Genomic DNA, 20,843 nt, shown 5'->3' on the forward strand with positions numbered 1-20,843 from the left:
CATACAATGGAATACTACTTAGCAACAAAAGCAAATGAATTCTTGATACATGCAACAACCTGGATGGACTTTAGGCATTATGCTTAGTGAAAAAAGCCAGTCTCAAAAGGTTACATACCTTTCGGATCTGTTTCCACTTATCCAACAGTCTCGAAACGATGAAATGCTAGAAAGAGCACAGATTAGTGGTTGACGGGGAGCAGGAGGATGAGGGGGGAGGAATACAGACACAGAGGATGGAATTCTTTTTTTTTTTTTTTTTTTTTAGGATGCAGTCTCACTGTCACCCAGGCTGGAGTGCAGTGGCATGGTCTAGGCTCACTGCAACCTCCGCCTCCTGGGTTCCAGCGATTCTCCTACCTCAGCCTCTGGAGTAGCTGGGATTACAGGTGGGTGTCACCACACCTGGCTAATTTTTGTATTTTTAGTAGAGACGGGGTCTCACCATGTTAGCCAAGCTGGTCTCAGACTCCTGACCTCAAATGGTCCACCCACCTCGGCCTCCCAAAGTGCTGAGATTTTAGGCGTGAGCCACTGCGCCCAGCCTGAATGGAATTCTCGTACTGGGATGGAACAGTTCTGTATCTTGATTGGAATGGTGGTTACATGAATCTATACATGGAATAACATTACATACACACAAATGAAAGCTTAAAAAATGCTGAGAACAGAATAAAATCTGCAGTGTAGTTCATCACTACCAGTGCCAATTCCTTGGTTTTGCTATTGTACCACAGCTTTATAAGATGTCACTGCTGGGGGAGGCTGAGGGAAAGGTATATGTGACCCTGTACTCCTGGCCCGTTTCTGTCAGTCTATAACTATTTAAAAATAAAAAGTTACAGCCAGACGTGGTGGCTCACACCTGTAATCCCAACACTTTGGGAGGCTGAGGCAGGCAGATCACGAGGTCAAGAGATACAGATCATCCTGGCCAACATGGTGAAACCCCATCTCTACTAAAATACAAAAATTAGCTGGTGGCACACACCTGTAGTCCCAGCTACTCAGGAGGCTGAGGCAGGTGAATCACTTGAACCCAGGAGGCTGAAGTTGCAGTGAGCCAAGATCTTGCCACTGCACTCCAGCCTGGCACAGAGAGAGACTCCATCTCAAAAAAACAAAAAACAAAAAGTTACCAAAAGCCTCCTACTCATGATCGTCTACTCCTTCCTTCATTTATTCCCTTAATTATCCATTTATGGTATTAAAAACCATCCCTGTCAAAAAGAACTTCAACATTCAGCAGATCTTCCTCATTTTATTCTCAAAACATTGCTGAGACCTGTCCTAGACCTGCCTGTGAGCCATCTGGACCCTTGTCTAACGTTCGGTCTCCGACAGATGCATCAAGGGTGGGTGTGATTGTCCTCTGCGGGTAGGACTGTATCAAAAGCATCTTCAAGTCTCTGACCCATCACTCATGAACATATCTGACCCATCGCTCAACCCATCACTCATGAACATATCCAAATTCTTAAAGGATTTTATATTTTCAAGCAGTACTACTTCTAAAGGTAATAAATTCCATGCCAGATACAATGGCTCACACCTCTAATTCTAGCGCTCTGAGAAGCTGAGGTGGGAGGATTACTTGAGGCCTGGAGTTCAAGATCAGCCTAACAACACAGTAAGAACCCTGTCTGTACAAAAAAAGAATAATAATAATTAGCCAAGTGTGATGGTACACACCTGAAGTCCCAGCTACCTGGGAGGCTGAGATGGGAGGATTCCTTGAGCCCAGGAGTTTGAGGTTACAGTGAGTCGTGATCATGCCACTGCACTCCAGTCTGGGCAACAGAGAAAGACCCTGTCTCAAAAATAAATAGATAAATGAGACAAGCCTGGCCAACATGGTGAAACCCCATCTCTACTAAAAACAAAAATCAGCCGGGTGTGGTGGCACACACCTGTAATCTCAGTTACTCAGGAGGCTGAGGCAGGAGAATCACTTGAACTAGGGAGGCGAAGGTTGCAGTGAGACGAAATCATGCCTGGGCAACAAGAGCAAAACTTTGTCTCCAAAAAATAAATAAATAAGTATAGTATAGTATAGTATAGTATAGTATAGTATAGTATAGTATAGTATAATAAATACTGGACAATAGAAACTTTTCAGCTCCATTATAATCTTATGAGACCACTGTCGAGATATGCAATCCATTGTTGACTGAAATGTCATTATGCAGCGCATGGCTGTATTGTGCTACAATTGCTCTGTCATTCTCCCTTATATATTTATAGATCTTTTTTTATAATTCATTTGAAAGTAAGCTACAAAATCCAGCCATGTTTTCCCCAACATTTCACTGTGCATCTTGAATGAATACGGACATTCTCCCAAATAACCACAATACCCCTGTCATACCTAAGAAAGCTAACATTTATTTGGTTAAATGGTGCCATTTAATATGTGACTTACCTGTAAATTTTACCCATTGTCCCCAGTTGTTACCAATTGACCTTTTAAAGCTCGTTTTATTAAGTCCAAGATTGTGTCTCTAAAACATAAAAATTAGTTTAAGTTTCATGTTTGCCGCCATTGTTTGAAGCCACTTGCACTTAATATTTGTACAATTTTGACCCTTTTGAAACCCCATGGGTGCCCCTCTTATTTGATTCTATTGAAATTTGGTGAATAAGTTTATTTACAGGCATCTTTTCTATGCCCTTCATGAATTCATAGCATGTACTTATTTCTTCTTAAAGCTTTGGTCTCTCCATGCTGGAGTCCACCTCCTTTGAGCTCAGGCTCAAATGTAGGTTCCTCTTAATAATTTAGTTTGCCTCTTTCTATGTGTCCTTTATAGGTCTTTCCTTAAGCAGTGTAATGACTAAAATTGCACACATCCCTCCAAGTACCAACCCACATAGGCTTTATACAATATATACAGAACCACACTTTTAGGATTTAGGACCAATGAAAGGCTCTTTTACTTGCTAACAAATTTAGGAGCTATAAATTTTCTTCCAGACTTTTTCCTTGCCTTAAACTTTTTTACCAGTTGAGAGCTGCATAAAATGAACATTAAGGGCAGAACATCAAAGGAACTAAGAGGCTATGTCCAAGAACACCAGGCAACGGGGAGAAGTGTTTCCCAGGTGCCCACAGCAGGCTGCAACAGAGACCATGGAGGGCTGAGGGTGGCAGACATTTACATAATGACATCGACATATTCTAGCTGCCAGCTGTGAGCTGTCTCCATTTCTTCTTTCACTTGCTCCTCAAAGTGTGAGGCCCAGAGTGACCCCGGTTTGTTGACACCCCCCAGGGACAACTCTGAAATGAACTGCAACTTCAGATTTTGTGTCTAATGTTTCTCTGAATAATGAGCAGGATTTTCTTGGCCTGACATGAAACACTGGGCAAATAGTTTTAGCAAGTCATCTATAGTGAATATTATGTCCTTTTTTGGATTAGCAACTGAAAGCCAGCATTTCATGGTTCAATTTACCTGGATTTGTCCCCTTTTCATGTGTTTTTACACATTTGCCTTTCATGAACTTTTCTCTCTCTGTGGTTTATTTACTCAGTTGTTCACCCGTTTGATGTCACTTCTCATGTGCTTATTTTGTGGACATACCACAAACATAACTATGACATAGTCCTGGCACTCAAAAAGAGACCTGCTTTCTCTTTTTGAGAGAAAACCCAGGCTGAAGTGCAGTGGTGTGATTTTGGCTCACCACAACCTCCGCCTCCCGAGTTCAAGCAATTCTCCTGCCTCGGGCTCCTGAGTAGCTGGGATCACAGGCACTCAGCACCACACCTGGCTAATGTTTGTATTTTTAGTAGAGACGGGTTTCACCATGTTGACCAGACTGGTCTCAAACTCCTGACCTCAGGCAATCTGCCCACCTCTGCTTCCCAAAGTGCTGGGATTACAGGTGTGAGCCACCATGCCTGGCCTGAGGCTTGCATTCTTTAAGTGGGACACATGACCCAGCACATCGCATACTCCTGGACACATGGCTCACAGATTGCACATGGCCAAAAACAGTCACGTCAGAGCCCAGGAAGACTCATGTAAGCTCCATGATGACAGGAACCTCTTCTCTCTGTCCACTTCAGTATCCCCAGCCTATAGAAGAATGTCTGGTGCATACTAGGACTTCAATAAATATTTTCGCATTAATTAATTCCATGACTTTTGTTTGTATTATTGAGAAACAGGCTACCTCTTTCCTGCTGCACCAGAGAATTCAGAAGCTGAAGCTTCCATCTTGCTACCAAATGGAGTCTGAGACTGGAGTCAACAGATTGCAAAGCAAGCAGAAAGGAGAGACACGTGATTTCAAGTGAGCCCTGAATCTTGTTGTGCCTGAGCCAGGGCTGCCTTGGTCTTGTTATAGGAGCCAAGTTTGCATTTTTCTTATGCCACATTTGATCAGGTTTGTCCCTGTTTGCTGACCAAGTCCTAACTAAAAACATTAAAAGAAGTATCCTGCCTACCCTTAAACCAGAGCATTTCAACCCCTTGACAAGGGGAACACAGGGCCCAGACACAGACAATCAGAGTTTAATGGGGCTGCTTTTCATGATGGTTTGCTCCCGATAGGAAGGAAAAGCAGACTCAGATAGTGGGGCTGTCCTTAGTCCAGTCTCCAGGGCTGGTGGGCTAGGATGAAGTCATGGGGGCCAGTAGAAAGAAAGAAAACATGAGGCCAAATAATAGGATCTTTAGACTTGGTTTTCTATTTAAGAGCTCTGTAGCCTTGAATAAGTCAGTTGACCTCTCTGGACTTCCGTTTCCTCCAGTACAAAATTAATAACTTGGTCTAAGTGATCGGTTCTACAATGGGTGTGACTGCCTATGTCTCTCTATTGGCATGGGGCTCGCTGCTGCTGTGGCTGCTATTATAGTTGCCCCTGTGATAACTGTGGCGGGAGTGGTCACAGTCCTGGAGGCCAGAGATCAGAGTGTTGACAGTGTTGGTTTCTCTGAGGCTTCTTTCTTTGGCTGGTAAGATGACTGTCCTCTCCCTGTGTCTATCCCTAGACTGCTGCAGGGATAGAGAAGGCAGGGGTGATGATAAGGCCTGTGATGGTGGTGGTGGGTCATGTGGTGCTGGTGAGGTTCCTAATGGGAAGAATTAGAGCAATAGGGGAAGACTTGTAAGAAAAGAATATTCAGACATGGACAGTAACAAAGGAAAGACCATCTGAAGACACAGGTTGAGGATAGCCATCTACAAGCCAAGGAAAGAGGCCTCAGGAGAAACCAACACTGCCAACACTTTGATCTCTAGCCTCCAGCATTGTGAGAAAATTAATGCTTAAGTCACCAATTCTATGGTACTTTGTTATGGCAGCCTCAGTAGATGAATACAGGGTTGCATTCATATTTCTTAACTCTTGCCAGTTCATTCTAACGTTCAGCGTCAAGAATGATTGCCCTATAAGGTAAAACCTACACTGCCTAGCCCTGCTTCAAGATTCTGGCCACATTCCACCTGTCCAACTACAGATCCCACTTCCCAATAAAAGTTCCCAACTGCAGTGGGACGCTTCAATGTCGCCCAGACTGGAGTGCAGTGGCACAATCTCGGCTCACTGCAACCTCCACTTCCTGGGTTCAAGCGATTCTCCTGCCTCAGCCTCCTGAGTAGCTGGGATTACAGGCGCATGCCACCATGCCCAGCTAATTTTTGTATTTTTAGTAGAGATGGGGTTTCACCATGTTAGTCAGGCTGGTCTTGAACTCCTGACCTCATGATTCGCCCACCTCGGCTTCACAAAGTGCTGGGATTACAGGCATGAGCCACCATGCCCAGCCCACATGACTCTTAAGAATGCCATGCTAGTTCCCGATACAACTCACTCATTTATCCCTCCTGACTTTTCCTCACTCCCAAAGTCTATTTTGCACTTCCACCAAACCAAATGCAATGCAAACCTTTTTCAAGCATTTACTAGGCAAGGTGTTTTGATGTCTAACCAAGTAACAGTTTTAAAGAACGGACTGTCAAGGCCATTTACTCTTGAGGAAGGAAGAGAACCGTTGTCGGGAGGTGTATTTTAGCTTCTCACCCCAGCCTTCATGTTACTCCAACCAGGAACCTATCTATACCACCTATTAAAAGCTTGGCTCTAAGTTTTCAGGGAGCTAGTGTAGGAATTTCCATGTTAAGGAGGGAGAAAGTTCTTTCTGTGGTCCTCTGTTTGGGGGAAGCACCATGAAGGACTTGGTGAATCAAACTGGCAATCTTTTTTTTAGATTTTTCTTTTAGAGACAGGATCTTGCTCTGTCACCCACGCTAGTGTGCAATCATAGCTCACTGTAACCTTGAACACCTGGGCTCATGAAATCCTCCCACATCCACCTCCTGAGTACCTAGGACCACAGGCGCACACCACCACACTTGGCTATTTTTGTTGTTGTTGTTGTAAAGATGGGGGTCTCACCCTGTTGCCCAGGCTGGTCTTGAACTCCTAGCCTCAAGCAATCCTCCCGCCTCAGCCTCCCAAAACACTGGAATTAAAGGTGTGAGCCACCACGCCCAAACCTGGCAATCTTTAAGCTGTGTTCTCAGTTTCCATGGACAATTTTCTTTGCCACTGATTGTCCTGCTAGTCTATGAAATAATGCTAATTAAAAAAATATGTTCGTTGGTGATTAAGAGCACAGATTCTGGACTTAGAAGAGCCTGGTTCAAATCTCAGCGCTTCAACCTGCTAACTGTCCAAAAGAGTACTCTAAACTTGGGAACATGCAGAAGAGATTATTGAGTGATTTGCCAGTGCAGAGCTGGGCTTTCTACTGACTAGTGAAATTTCATCTCCATAAGGGCAGAGGTTTATTTGTAAATTTTGGTCCCACGAAGATGCAAATAATTTAACTCTGGTGGAAGAATTAGCTCCAAGGGTTACAGTTGATAGCCCTGTTGGACATTAACTAGCTTTCTATCTCACCCAGTAATCTTTAGGTATTAAATTTCTACTGCTGATATAACAATGTAACACATCTTAGGGTGTAAAAATAATGAGAATTTATTATCTTACAGTACTAGATGTCAGAAGTTCAAAATCAGTTTCACTGGGCTAAAATCAAGGTGTAAGCAGAGCCCATTTCTTCTGGAGGCTCTAGAAAAGGATTTGTTTTCTTGTCTTTTCCAATTTCTAGGGATAACCTACATTCCTTGGCTTATGGCCTCTTCCTCCGTCTTCAAAGCACATCACTCCAACCTCTGCTTTTGTTCTTATATCTTCCATCTCAGTTGACACTCCTGTCTCCCTCTTATAAGAATGCATATGATTACATTGGACCTACCCAGATAATCCTGAATAATCTCCCCATTACAGATGTGATTAAAAACCCATAATTTAATCACGTCTGTAAAATCCTTTCTACTTGTAAAGTAACATAAGTAGCATATTCACAAATTCCAGGGATCAGGATAGATATTTTTTTCAGAGGGAACATAATTTAACCTATCATACTTGCCTTATTTTCTGTTGTTGAATTGCCTGCATATATCTAAATTCGCTAATGCTCTTTGAATAAGTTTTAACTTCTTATTGGTTCTCTCATTAATTATTGAGTTAAATAAAATCTTTGACATGGTATCATTTTATATTTTCCTGAGAATTGTGATTTACATTTTTGAAAATTGCACTTCACATAGCTCTGTGGCCCTAAGCAAGTTGCTTAATCTCTCTAAGTTTCAGTTTACATATCTGTAAATGAGGATATTAACAATAATGATACTTAACTTTGAAGGCTATCATTGTTGGGAACAAATGAGACAATGCATGTAAAGCGATCAGCCCAGTGCCTTGTGCATCTGAAGCCCTCAAAAAATGTTAGATGGTGATGCTGCTGCTGATAATGGTGGTGATGCTGCTGATGATGCTGATGACGATGATGCTGATGTTGCTGATGCTGCTGATGGTGCTGATGATGCTGATGGTGCTGATGCTGCTGATGATGCTGATGCTGCTGCTGATGGTGATATCGATGCTGCTGATGATGATAATGGTGATGCTGATGATGGTGATATTGATGCTACTGATGATGATGAGGGTAGTGATGCTGATTATGCTGATGCCAATGATGCTGGTTATGGTGACAATGATGCTGATGCTGATGATGATGTTGATGAGAACAAGTGCTGTGGCCCTCAGTGCTTTAACATCCCTAAAATGAAAATATTGTGTTCAGAGCTCTCTATTTTCCTTTGTAGCCCTTTCTAGCTTTATGATCAAGGCCATTGAACATCAGGCATTTTTATTCAGTTTGCTAGATGAAAAAGGCAATTCAACCCCAACCAGAGCACTTGTCTTGGCAAAAGGATGCTCGCTAGTTTGGGGTCTTAATTTGTCGTCCCAACTGGACTTCTTTGTGGCACACACAAACCAAACAAACTCTACAGGGAGGCCCTGACTATGATTTTTAAACAAATTGATGACAGTGATGATCATAGGAAACACTCCACACTGTTCTCTAGACAAAAGCTGAGTGATATAACAATAGTCTGAATAGAAAGGCAAAACTTGCCTTTGCATTGATTTCATGCCAAAACATGGCTAATTGCATCAGGCAATTGCTAGGAAACTTATTAGCATCAATAATCATATTCTTACACACATGCACAGAAAACCTAATTCTGCCCAGAACAAATGGACAGTCATCATTTAACAGCCTAAATAGACAACAGTTCCTCCATGGCACATCCAGTGATGGATGAGGCTCTCCATGCAAATGTTGTAACCTGCAGCTATAGAAGCACTTACCATACGATTACTTGAACTCAGGGTCATGTTTACATGGTAAATATGTAAATGTTGTATGTAAATATTTATTCTCACTCTATTAAAAAAAAAAAGAAAAGGAGAAGACGAATTAAGATAACCAAAGCAGACTTGCTATTCAAAATACATTCTGAATCAACAGCATCTGAATCACCTGGGAGCCTGTCAGAAATGCAGAATCTCAGTCCCCACCCCAGCCCTGCTAAATCATCATCTGCCTATAACAAAATCCCTAGGTGATTCAAATGCACATTGAAGTGTGAGGAGCATTGCACTAAGAACTTCTGAATAAGAGCAGTGGGTAGTAATGTCATTTGGAATAGCTGTTCCTTTGGAAAAATCACACCATTACAGTATACCATTAGGAATATCAGAAAAGGGAAATCACTGAATGGTTCTTTCAACAAACATTCATTGAGGGCCTATCATGTGCCAGACAGTATTCTAAGTGCTGGGGGTACAGCGACAAGAACGAAAATGAAAGACCCCTCCCTTTGAGGATCAGATGAATAAATAAAACGGAGTATATAGATTGTCAGACGTTGGAAGCTCCTATGAAGAAAAATGAAATGGGATAGGGAGGAGGGAAATTTTGCAGTTTTAAATAGTATAGTCAGGAGGGTGATATTGATACAGAGACTCAAAGGAAGTGAAGAGACAAGCTACGTGGCTATTTCCTGGAACAGCATGACAGGTAAAGGGAACAGCAAATACAAAGCCCTGAGGAGGAGAAATTATAGCATGTCTATATGCTGAGAAGGATCCATTAAGGATTGCTTGAAGGAGAAGACAGAATTGCCAGTGATGTTCTTGACATTTGGAAAAGGATAAGATATGGCACGCAAGAGGAGAGGCCAGCCCAGAAGAGGAGCATGGAAAGTTTGCCCATTACCATGTGAGAGAAAGCAAAGCCTACGTGTTTAAATGTGAGTAAGCTGATGGATAAAGTGGTGGGAGCACCTGGAAGTCTCCTCTATTGTTTGAGATTTTTCCCTGAAAGAGGAATCCAGTTTATCCATTGAGGGAGATGAGAGGAAGGTTATGAAAAGTACGAGAAGAGAAGATAAGGTTTGAAATAGCTGTCTAGAAGGGGGAACAACTTTGGAAATGTGTGCTTGTTGGGCAGCCTTGAGTCCACCTTTGTGATATGTCAGCATCCCCTTGTTTTTCTCCAGCCATGTTCACTTTCAAGTCTGGAGATGGGAAGAGAGAGAAAAGTTGGATTTAACAAGGGTTGAGGTTTGGCCAGGCACCCACAATGAAGTGAGATGCTGGGAAATGTGTTGAGGCTGCATGCAAGGGAGTCATTTATAATGAAGAATCGTGGAATTAAGGCTAGATTTTAAAAAGACATGAGGGCTCAAACAAAATAAGGGACAATGAGTATATAACAGGATCATTGGCTGGCAGGTCCCAGTAAAGTCAAGCAAACATCAAGGTCAGGGAACTGGAAGAATTAAACTGGAAAGTTAGAAGATGACAGAGAATGGGATTCTTGAAACTGGGATTGTAAAGGTGATAGAATTAGCGGTCATTCCATGATCCAGGCTGCACCATTCATTATGGCAGCCACGAGCCACCTGAGGCTATTTAAATTTTATTAAAATTAAAGAACGTTAAAACTCCAGTTCTCAACTGAACTAGCCACATTTAGGGTATTCAATGGTTGCATGTGGCTAGTGGCTACTCTATTGGACAGTGGAAGTAAAGACCATTTCCATTGTCACAGAAGGTTCTACCGGGCAGTGCTGTTCTAGGGTTTGACTATGGAGATTCTTTGCTGAGGTAAGGTGGTGGGCGAGGTCATCAGAGGGCCCTGGATTATCTATACAGATATGGAAATCATCAAAAATTGGAACAAGAACAATTTTGGAAAGAGTGCCGGTGGTGCCGGAGCTAAAGTCTTCAAGGTGTCAGAAGAGTGAGGTCAGCAGACAATTACTACGGGAATGATTTAAAACTTCACTTTTATTGAGAAGAGGGGTCACGAGAGAGCATGTCTAGGCCTATTAGCCAATCAGGATAGTAGGTCAGGGCTACAGGGAAAATGATGTCCTCATCATTTTGATGATGATGGAAGAAGGTGAAGAGAACATTCAAAGATAGTTGAGGAAAGAAGAGATTTTGCTGGCGGCTAACCATGTGTCCCAGAGTGACAGTGGAAGGGTTTGAGGAGACAGGGAACAGTGAGCAATGAGTTCATGGAAGGGGCTGTGCAGAACTGCATGGGAAGGTGATCCAGGTGACCAGTCCTGGGAAGCAGCGCTTTGTGTATAAGCTGAGGTAAACAGCAATAAAGGGCACAGGGAGATGGATCCCGACAGCCCCGGAGCATGAACTAGGGAAGCTGTGAGTGTTCAAGGAGAAACAAGGCTCTTGCCAGGAGCACAAAGAATTCTAGAACACCCTCCTCATTTCCACTCAAGGTAGCATGGAGGCTAGAAAATAATCCAGAGCTCTGGGCATCTCGGCTGCTGGCAGGGGAGGATGGAGGCCTGGGAGGAGTGATCTTCCCCAGAGAACATGGAGCTCCCTCTTGACTCCTTAAACCTACCCCAGACTAGAAATATCTTTGTGTTGGAGTTTTCCTGGAGAGGGGGTCGCTGTAAGCTGGAAGGCAACCTTCCAAGTCCCTGCACTAGAAACCTATTCTAGCTCAAAGCCTGACTCTGATATGCACTTCTCTAAGCCTCCATGCTCAGATCCTCAGGCTTTCCATGTTCTGTCACCTCTACCTAGAAGTCTCCTCTCCCTTTTCTGAGCCAAGGGAACAGTCACAGTCAGCTACTTGAAGATATACTCTTCAAATGTTCAAACAACTGATTTTGTTCATGCATTCATTCATTTGTTCAATGAATACTAATTGAATTTCAAATACTAGTTATCAGTATTTACTAATACTCAAGAAATACTGATAACTAGTACTAAGAAAACAAATTTCATAAACTGGAGCTCAAAAACTAGTTCTACCACGTATTTGCATGAGGTCCTTAGACGTTTCTTTAACCTCTCTGAGGCTGTTTTCTCTCCTGCAAAATTTAGACATGAAAGTACTTAGTGCAATGCCTGGCACAGATAAGAATTCATTAAGTGTTTGTCATTATTAGTCATCAATGTTTTGCCAGTGCTGCACTAAGTGCCAAGGATGCAAAGACTCATATTCTAGCTTAGGAGATAGGATCAAAACCAATGAATTTTCATTATAATATGATTTCATAAGAGTCACTCAAAAGAGATGTATACAGATACTATTGGAGTGTCATGAAGTGAAGGATTCCCAGGTGTGATATCTGGAAAGGTCTTCCAATGACTAGGAGTCTTGGTCAGCTTGGGTTGCTATCACAGAATACCATCGACTGAGTGGCTTATAAACAACAGATATTTATTTCTCACAATTCTGGAGACCGTAAAGTCCAAGATCCAGGCACCAGCAGAATTAGTGTCTGGTAAGGACCCACTTCTTGGTTCTTAGATGGCCATCTTCTCACTGCATCCTCACATGGCAGAAGGGATGAGGGAGCTCTCAGGTTCCTTTTATAAGAACATTAGTCCCATTCATAAGAGCCCTGCCCTTGTGACCTAATCGCCTCCCTTTTCACTTTGGGGGTTAGGATTTCAGCATGTGAATTTTGGAAAACACAAGCATTCAGTCTACAGCAGAATCATTCTCCAGATGGAGAAGGGGAAAGCATCGCATCCCAGGTTGAAAGAAGAGCATGGTGCCTTGAAAGCGCATGGTGTGTCCACAAACCTGTGAGAAGCCATGGAGTGGAGAGTGCATAGAACAGAGTAACAGGAGGTGAAGCTTGAGAAGCAAAGGGTCCCTTATGGGGCAAGGCACATTTGCTTTCCCAGCCCTTCTGACTTGATCTTGTGAGCAATGGCAGTTGCACTCAGGTTGTTAAGCAGAAGAGCACCATGATCAGGATGTTGGCATTAGAGTGGAAGACAGGTAGGGGGAGGAATGAGACTGGAGGCAGGGAGACTCTTTTAAGAGGCTGTTGAAATAATGCAGGTGAGACATGGTAAGAACCTGGACAAGGGCATTGGCAGAGGAACTACAAAACCATGGATAGGAGAGACAGTTCTGAAGTAAAACCCACAGGACTCAGGGATGTGCTGGGCTGGATGCAGGGATAGGAAGATAAGGGAGTCATTCACCACCAGCCCATGAACTCACATAGTTGTGGGTTGCTGAGACACAACTTCAAAATGTCTTAGTGAGTGAGAGCCCCAAGTCCAAGGAAGCTTGAAAGTTACTTGTAATGTATCTTGACTCCCTACTGAACACTTGAGCATTTCCTGACAATCATGTAATGATTAAGCAAATAGTCATTCTTTGTTCTCAGAAAAGACTGTAAGACTATGTATCTCTAAGCAAATATAACATTATATGGTTATAATATTAACCATTATGCAATTTGCATGCTGCAAGAAATATAAAGCAAAGAGTATGAGACTTAGCCGAAGAAAAGGTCTACTTCATGGAGGAACTTATCCTTGCACAAAGCCTTAAAGGATAAGCAAATTTTTGATGTATAAAAATGGGCACTCCAAGCTGAGGGGGAGCTGCCTGAGCCAAGACAGTTGAGCGGGAAAGCATTTCTCAGGTGGGTTCTTAAAGTCCCTCATCTTGTAAGATGCTCCAGGATGAAAGGGCCCATGATCAAATAAACCCGGGGTTACAACCCGCTATGCAACCCCTCCCTTGGAGCATCACAATACTTTTGACATATTAAAGATCTTTAAAAGTCCTATAATTAAAAGTAATTTGCCTAGTGCAAAAAAGCAAATCATCGGTTGCCTGGGGCTGGAGGTGGGACTAGGAGGATTGATTGCAAAGGGGTACAAGGAAACACTCTCGGTAATGGCCATATTCTATATGATAATTGTGATGGTAGGTTACAAGGGTATATACATATGCCAAAATCCATCAAACTACACATAAAATAGGTACATTGTGCCTCATTTAACTTGATTAAAAATAATAATAATTTGTTTTTTATTTGACATTGGATAACTTTTTTTATTCTTCTTATTAGCATTCCCTCAAAAAGGCCTACCTGTTGAAACAGCATCTGGAGAAACACCACTGCTTTAGTTTCTGTTGCTGCTGTAACATATGATCACCCTAGTGGCTTAAAGCAACACATATTTATTATCTTACAGCTCTGGAGGTCAGAAATCTGCAATGGGTCTCACTGTGCTAAAATTAAACGTCAAAAGGGCGGTGTTCTTTCTGTAGGGGATAATCTGTTTCCTTGCCTTTTCCAGCTTTCAGAGGCCACTTGCACTTCTTGGCTCATGGCCTCTTCCTCCATATTCTAAGTCTGCTATAACATCACTCCAACTTTTACTCCCATCCTCCAATCTTCTTTTTTTTTCTTTTTTGAGATAGAGTCTTGCTCCCCTGCCCAGGTTGGAGTACAGTAGCATAATCTCAGCTCACTGCAACCTCCACCTTCTGGGTTCAAGTGATTCTCATGCCTCAGCCTTCAGAGTAGACATTCTTGTGCCTCAGCCTCCAGATCCCATGCCTGGGATCACAGACATGTGCCACTATGCCCAGTTTTTTTTTTTTTTTTTTTTTTTTTGTATTTTTAGCAGAGACAGGGTTTCATCACGTTGGGCAGGCTGGTCTTGAACTCCTGACCTCAACTGATCTGCACACCTCAGCCTCCCAAAGTGTTGGGATTACCAGCTTGAGCCACCGCACCTGGCCCCAATCTCCTTTTCTGACTCTGACTCTTCTACTTCCCTCTTTTACTTATAAGGACACTTACGATTTCACTAGGCCCACTCAGAAAATTCAGGACAATCTCCTCATCTCAAGATCCTTAGTTTAATCACATCTGCAAAGTCCTTTTTTCTGTGTAAGGAAACACTCACAGTTTCCAAGAATTAGGATGTGGCCATCTTTGAGGGCCATTATTCTGCTTATTACAACTATTTTTAGTATAAAGTAAAAGAAATGAATATTAAGCCTGGAAATGAAGACTGGGCCATATCAGGATAAAGAATCTGACTTTTCCAGTTAAGAAACAGGCAGAATTTATTTACTTTTGAACTGGTACATTCACATGTGTTAACATTTGAAAGCTGTCATAATGTATTAAGTAGAAATTTTCCCCTTTTCCCCAGTCATCCAGTTTCCCTCTCTGGAGCCAACAAATGTTACTTACCACTCTTTAATGTGTTATTTCAGACATTATTCATATCTATATATTTTTACTTTTTTACACAAATGGTAGCATAGTATAAAAAATTATTCGTAACTTTCTATTTTGGCCTCAACAATATAAACTTGTAGATCATCCCACAGTGGAACGAAAAGACCTTCTTTATTCATCTCTATGGATACATAGCATTTGATTTTATAGACCACTGGTTCTCAACATGAGTGTTTATTAGAATGACATGGGAGAATCTTGGAAAATCCCCAGGAGTTCCAGTTATCTCTTTTTCTGTAACAAACCATCCCCAAACTTAGAAGCATAAAACAGTAATCATTTTATTATGCTTGCAATTTTTGGAGTCAATAATTTGGTCAGGGTATAGTAGGGATAACTTGTCTCTGCTCCACAGTGACTGAGGCCCTCAGCTATGGTGGTTGAGATGGCAGGAATGGCTCACTTAGAGCTATATATATGGCGCCCTGGTTCTACAGCAGCTGAAGTCCTTGGTGATTCTCTATATCATGTCTGCTGGGTGTGCAATGTCCAAGAAGGCTTCTGATATGGTTTGGCTGTGTCCCCATCCAAATCTCAACTTGAATTATATCTCCCAGAATTCCTACATGTTGTGGGAGGGACTCAGGAAGAGATACTTGAATCATGGGGGCCAGTCTTTCCCATGCTGTTCTAGTGATAGTTAGTAAGTCTCATGGGATCTGATGGGTTTATCAGGGGTTTCTACTTTTGCTTCTTCCTCATTTTGTCTTGCCACTGCCATGTAAGAAGTGCCTTTCATCTCCCGACATGATTTCGAGGCTTCCCCAGTCATGCAGAAATATAAGTCCAATTAAACCATTTTCCCTTCCCAGTGCTGGGTATGTCTTTATCAGTAGCATGAAAATAGACTACTACAGTAAATTGGTACCAGTAGAATGGGGTGTTGCTGAAAAGATACCCAAAAATGTGGAAGCGACTTTGGAACTGGGTAACAGGCAAAGGTTGGAACAGTTTGGAAGGCTCAGAAGAAGACAGAAAAATGTGGGAAAGTTTGGAATCTCCTAGAGACTTGTTGAATGGCTTTGCCCAAAATGCTAATAGCGATATGGACAATAAGGTCCAGGCCGAGGTGGTCTCAGATGGACATGAAAATGTTTTTATGTTTTAGCAAAGAGACTGATGGCATTTTGCCTCTGCCCTAGAGATTTGTGGAACTTTGAAAGATAATTTAGGGTATCTGGTGGAAGAAATTTCTGGGTTTTTTTGTTTTTGTTTTTTGAGATGGACTTTTGCTCTTATTGCCCAGGCTGGAGTGCAATGGCATGATATCGGCTCACCACAACCTCTGCCTCCTGAGTTCAAGTGATTCTCCTGCCTCAGCCTCCCAAGTAGCTGGGATTACAGGTATGCATCACCAAGCCCAGCTAATTTTGTATTTTTAGTAGAGACAGGGTTTCTCCATGTTGGTCAGGCTGGTCTCAATCTCCCGACCTCAGGTGATCCACCCGTCTCAGCCTCCCAAAGTGCTGGGATTACAGGCATGAGCCACTGTGCCTGGCCAGGCAGAAGAAATTTCTAAGTAGCAAAGCATTCAAGAGGTGACTTGGGTTCTGTTAAAGGCATTCTGTTTTATAAGGAAAGCAGAGCATAAACGTTTGGAAAATTTGCAGCCTGACTATGCGATAGAAAAGAAAAACCCCTTTTCTGGAAAGAAATTCAAGCCAGCTGCAGAAATTTGCATGAGTAGCAAGGAGCCTAATGTTAATCCCCAAGACCATGGGGAAATGTCTCCAGGCCATGTCAGAGACCTTCATGGCAGCCCCTCCCATCACAGGCCCAGAAGCCCAGGAGGAAAAAGTGGTTTCATGACCAGGCCCAGGGTCTCCGTGCTGTGTGCAGCCTAGGGACCTGTGTCCCAGCTGCTCCAGCCATGGCTGAAAGGAGCCAGCGCAGAGCTCAGGCTGTGGCTTCAGAGGGTGGAAGCCCCTAGCCTTGGCAGCTTCCACGTGGTGTTGAGACTGTGGATGCACAGAAGTAGAGAACTGAGGTTTGGGAACCTCTGCCTAGATTTCAGAGGATGATGTATGGAAATGCCTGGATGCCCAGGCGAAAGTTTGCTGCAGGGGCAGGGCCCTCACAGAAAGCCTCTGCTAGGGCAGTGCAGAAGGAAAATGGTGGGTCGGAGCCCCCACACAGAGTCCCTACTGGCGCACTGCCTAATGGAGCTGTGAGAAGAGGGCCACTATCCTCCAGACCCCAGAATGGTAGATCCACTGACAGTTTGCACTGTGTGCCTGGAAAAGCCACAGATACTAAATGCCAGACCATAAAAGCAGCTGGGAGGGAGGCTGTACCCTGCAAGGCCACAAGGCAGAGCTGCCCAAGACCATGGGAACCAGCCTCTTGCATCAGTGTGATCTGGATATGAGACATGGAGTCCAAGGAGATCATTTTGGAGCCTTAAAATTTGACTGCCCCACTGGATTTCAGACTTGCATGGGCCCTGTAACCCCTTTGTTGTGGCCAATTTCTCCCATTTGGAATGGCTGTATTTACCCAATATCTGTATCCCCATTGTATCTAGGAAGTAACTAGCTTGATTTTGATATTACAGGCTCATAGGCAGAAGGGACTTGCCTTGTCTCAGATGAGATTTTGGACTGTGGACTTTTGGGTTAATGCTCAAATGAATTAAGACTCTGGGGGGCTGTTGGGAAGACATGATTGGTTTTGAAATGTGAGGACATGAGATTTGGAGGGGCCACAGCAGAATAATATGGTTTGGCTGTGTCCCCATCCAAATCTCAACTTGGATTGTATCTCCCAGAATTCCCAGGTGTTGTGGAAGGGAACCAAGGGGAGGTAATTGAATCATAGGGGCCAGTCTTTCCCATGCTATTCTAGTGATAGTCAATAAGTCTCACAAGATCTGATGGGTTTATCAGGGGTTTCTGCTTTTGCTTCTTCCTCATTTTGTGTATGTCTTTATCAGCAGCATGTAAACAGACAAATACAGCTTCCTTACTCACTTGTCTGCTGCCTGGACCACTGGGCTATGTGGGCTGTAACAGCTGGGGATATATGGGTCTCTCTTTCTCTCTCTCTCTCTCTCTCTCTCTCTCTTTCTCTCTGTGTGTGTGTGTGTGTGTGTGTGTATGTGTGTGTGTGTGTGTTTGTGTATGTCTCTCTCTCTCTGAGCAGGTAACTTGGGCTTCCTCATAGCATGGTGGTCTCAGAGTAGTTGAATTTATTACATAGCAGCTGACTCAACCCAGAGCTAAAGTTTCAAGAGGCCAGTGCAGAAGCTACAAAGCTTCTTATGCCTTAGCCTTGGAGGTACTAGACCATCTCTTCAACCACATTCTGTTAGTCAAGCAAATCCCTACACAATCCCAGATTCAAGGGAAGGGAAATTAGACTCCACCTCTGAATAGGAGGAAAATTTATAATCATAATGTACCACACCCAGGGGACCTGAATGTGCAGCCAGGCTTGAAAACCACAGTTATAGATCCACCATAACTTACTGTCCATCAAGACCCCATTGATGGATATGCAGGCTGCTTCAGATTTTTTGCTATTGTAAGCAACACAGCACTCAACAAGTCCTCCAATCATCATTTCACACAAGAGCAAGAAGGTCTGGAGGGTACTTTGGGAGAAGTGAAATTGGTGGATTAAAGATTTGGTACTGGAAGTTTCTGAGCTGTAAAGTGGCACAATCAGGGCTGAACTTTAGGAATTCCAACCTGTCTGCACTGCCCAGGGCTGAGCAGTGGGAGGGGGTGGCTGCTGACAGAGAGACCAGGCTTCATGTTGTCAACTAGTTGGGATAGAGATCATAAAATGGAAGCACAGATAGGAAGGAACAGATGGGAGGGATCATCAAAATGCAGTCATCCTCATTAGCAAGTGGTGGAAGACAGAAGTTAATTTGGTGATGAACTTGATGATACTGATGATATGTATTGCAGTGGTCATGACAGGTTTCTTGGCAGAGGTGAGACTGGAGATGGAGCATTCAGGATGAGGAGAATTTTAATAGCAAGAAAAAAGGAAGACAGCCTTTTCATTGGCATTTCATTTGGTGCTATTGGAAGATATGGAGAAAGCTCTGTTTTGAGAAAGATTATCCAACTCAAGCACATCAGGTTTAGCCATTGCCTGTCACACAGCAAGTGTTCAAAAACAGGATGCACTATTCCTACTAATGGCAAGTAATTCCTATTAAAATTCCTTAATATATTGGAACACGACTTTTGGTGACAATTATGATTGCTCTCGTTATTTCTAAACAGATGCATGTGCCATGGGAAAAGCTTTGGCTGGGCCGTAGATTCATCACCCATCAGCCCAATCTGGAGCAGATGGTGGTTTCTCTTGCATAAGGTCCTACAGCCACCATTGGTCTCTGTCCCTTACATGGGAACATCAGTGGGAATTGATGCTGGCTGGACAGAGACATCCCCAGAATTCCATTCTTAACCTACTATCACCCTTCCAGTCCTAGTACTTATCTCCATGTCACCCCCAAAGCTGAGAACAGGAGCTGATTTTCTTTGGGACTGCATTAACAGAAGAGTCTTCAGAGCAAGTATCGAATGAGTTCTACTGTATTCTGGGCTGGAAAGACCTTATCTAATAAATTGTTTCCATTCTAGGTGATATAAAATAACAAAAAAATCTAATATATGGGTAGTACATTATGATATAGCTAATCATACTCAACCTTTGGGTGTCAGTTAAAAGTCACTTCCTCCAGGAAGTCCTCCCTGACAGCCCTGAGACTGTTCACATGCCCCAGTATGCACTTTCTTACACCCTGGAGCTCCCCTGCCATAGCAATTAACACACTATTGTTATTCTTGCTTATGTGTCTACTTGTGCAGTGGAGAGACTCTAAGGTAACCCCCAGTAATTTTTGCCCCCTATTCTTCATGCCTTGATATATTTCCTTCCCCCAGAGGATGGACAGGACCTGTGTCTTGATTCTAACCAATAAGGTAATGGAATGTCACCCCCAGTATTATATGTTAGACTCCATTTCAGGAGACTGGAGCAAGAGACCCTCCTTGCTGGCTGATTGAGGTAAGTGGTCAGGTTGGAGAAGGCCATGTGGCAAGGAACTGCAGGAGGCCTCTTTGTTTCCTTGGGTGGTCTCCAGGACCTGAGGGCGGAATCCAGCCAACAGATATCCAGAAGCTGGGACCTGCAGACATAACTATGGTAAGAAAGTCAATCTGCTAACAGCCTAAATGAACATGGAAGCAGACTTTTTCCCCAGGCAAGTTTCTAGTTGAGAACTCAGCTCAGTGACACCCTGACTACAACCCTATAAGATCCTGAGCAGAGAAGCCAGCTAAGCCAGACCCAGACTCCTGCCTCACAGAAAGTGTGAGACAGTAGTGTGTGTTGTTTTAAGCCTCTAAGTTTGTGGTCATTTGTGATGCAGCAATAGAAAACTAACACATTCCCCCACTAGATGTGCATTCTATGAGGGTGAGACCACATCCATATTATCCCTCACTGTACTCCCAGCAGGTCACACCTTGCCTGGCACATAGTAGGTGCTCAGTAAATATTTTCTGGATGAATGATTGAATAAATGAAGCTGCATCAGTCTTACAATATTTATAACCACTCCATAAGGAGGATTATTTTAATTCAAGTTTTACTAAGACTGAGAAAAAATAAGTGACACATCCAAGAACATCCAAGATTCACATAGAAAGAGAAGAGGTGGAACTTCAACTGGCATCTCCGGGGACCAAATCCCAAGTTCATTCATTAAAATCACAGCTATAATAACAGTGTTGGCTTTCCACCTTGGCAGAGCCAATAGAAGCCTACACAAATAATTGTACCTCCCTCATACCCAGAACAGACATCACTAATCAATCACAATACTCTTTTAGGTGAAG

General features: G+C 43.1%; 1 protein-coding gene across 3 annotated transcripts in view; it reads right to left on the reverse strand.

Annotated features, from left to right (window-relative positions):
- Positions 1–6,970: 6,970 nt before the first annotated feature.
- LOC106999927 (uncharacterized) overlaps positions 6,971–20,843 on the reverse strand; it is a 33,103-nt gene continuing 19,230 nt past the window's right edge. The window contains exons 3-4 of one of the 3 annotated variants that reach the window (XR_013397415.1): positions 8,735–8,810; positions 8,006–8,138 (exon numbers count right to left, since the gene is read on the reverse strand). Coding sequence is in view for 1 of the 3 variants with exons in the window: in XM_077943975.1 (XP_077800101.1) it covers positions 7,805–8,138 (334 nt within the window). In the remaining 2 variants the exon portion in view is untranslated. Of the gene's footprint in view, positions 8,139–8,734; positions 8,811–20,843 lie in introns of all 3 variants that reach the window. The other 2 variants (XM_077943975.1, XR_001446842.3) reach the window with 2 other exon arrangements.

The sequence above is a fragment of the Macaca mulatta genome, chromosome 8, assembly GCF_049350105.2.
Source record: "Macaca mulatta isolate MMU2019108-1 chromosome 8, T2T-MMU8v2.0, whole genome shotgun sequence".
NCBI lineage: Eukaryota > Metazoa > Chordata > Mammalia > Primates > Cercopithecidae > Macaca > Macaca mulatta.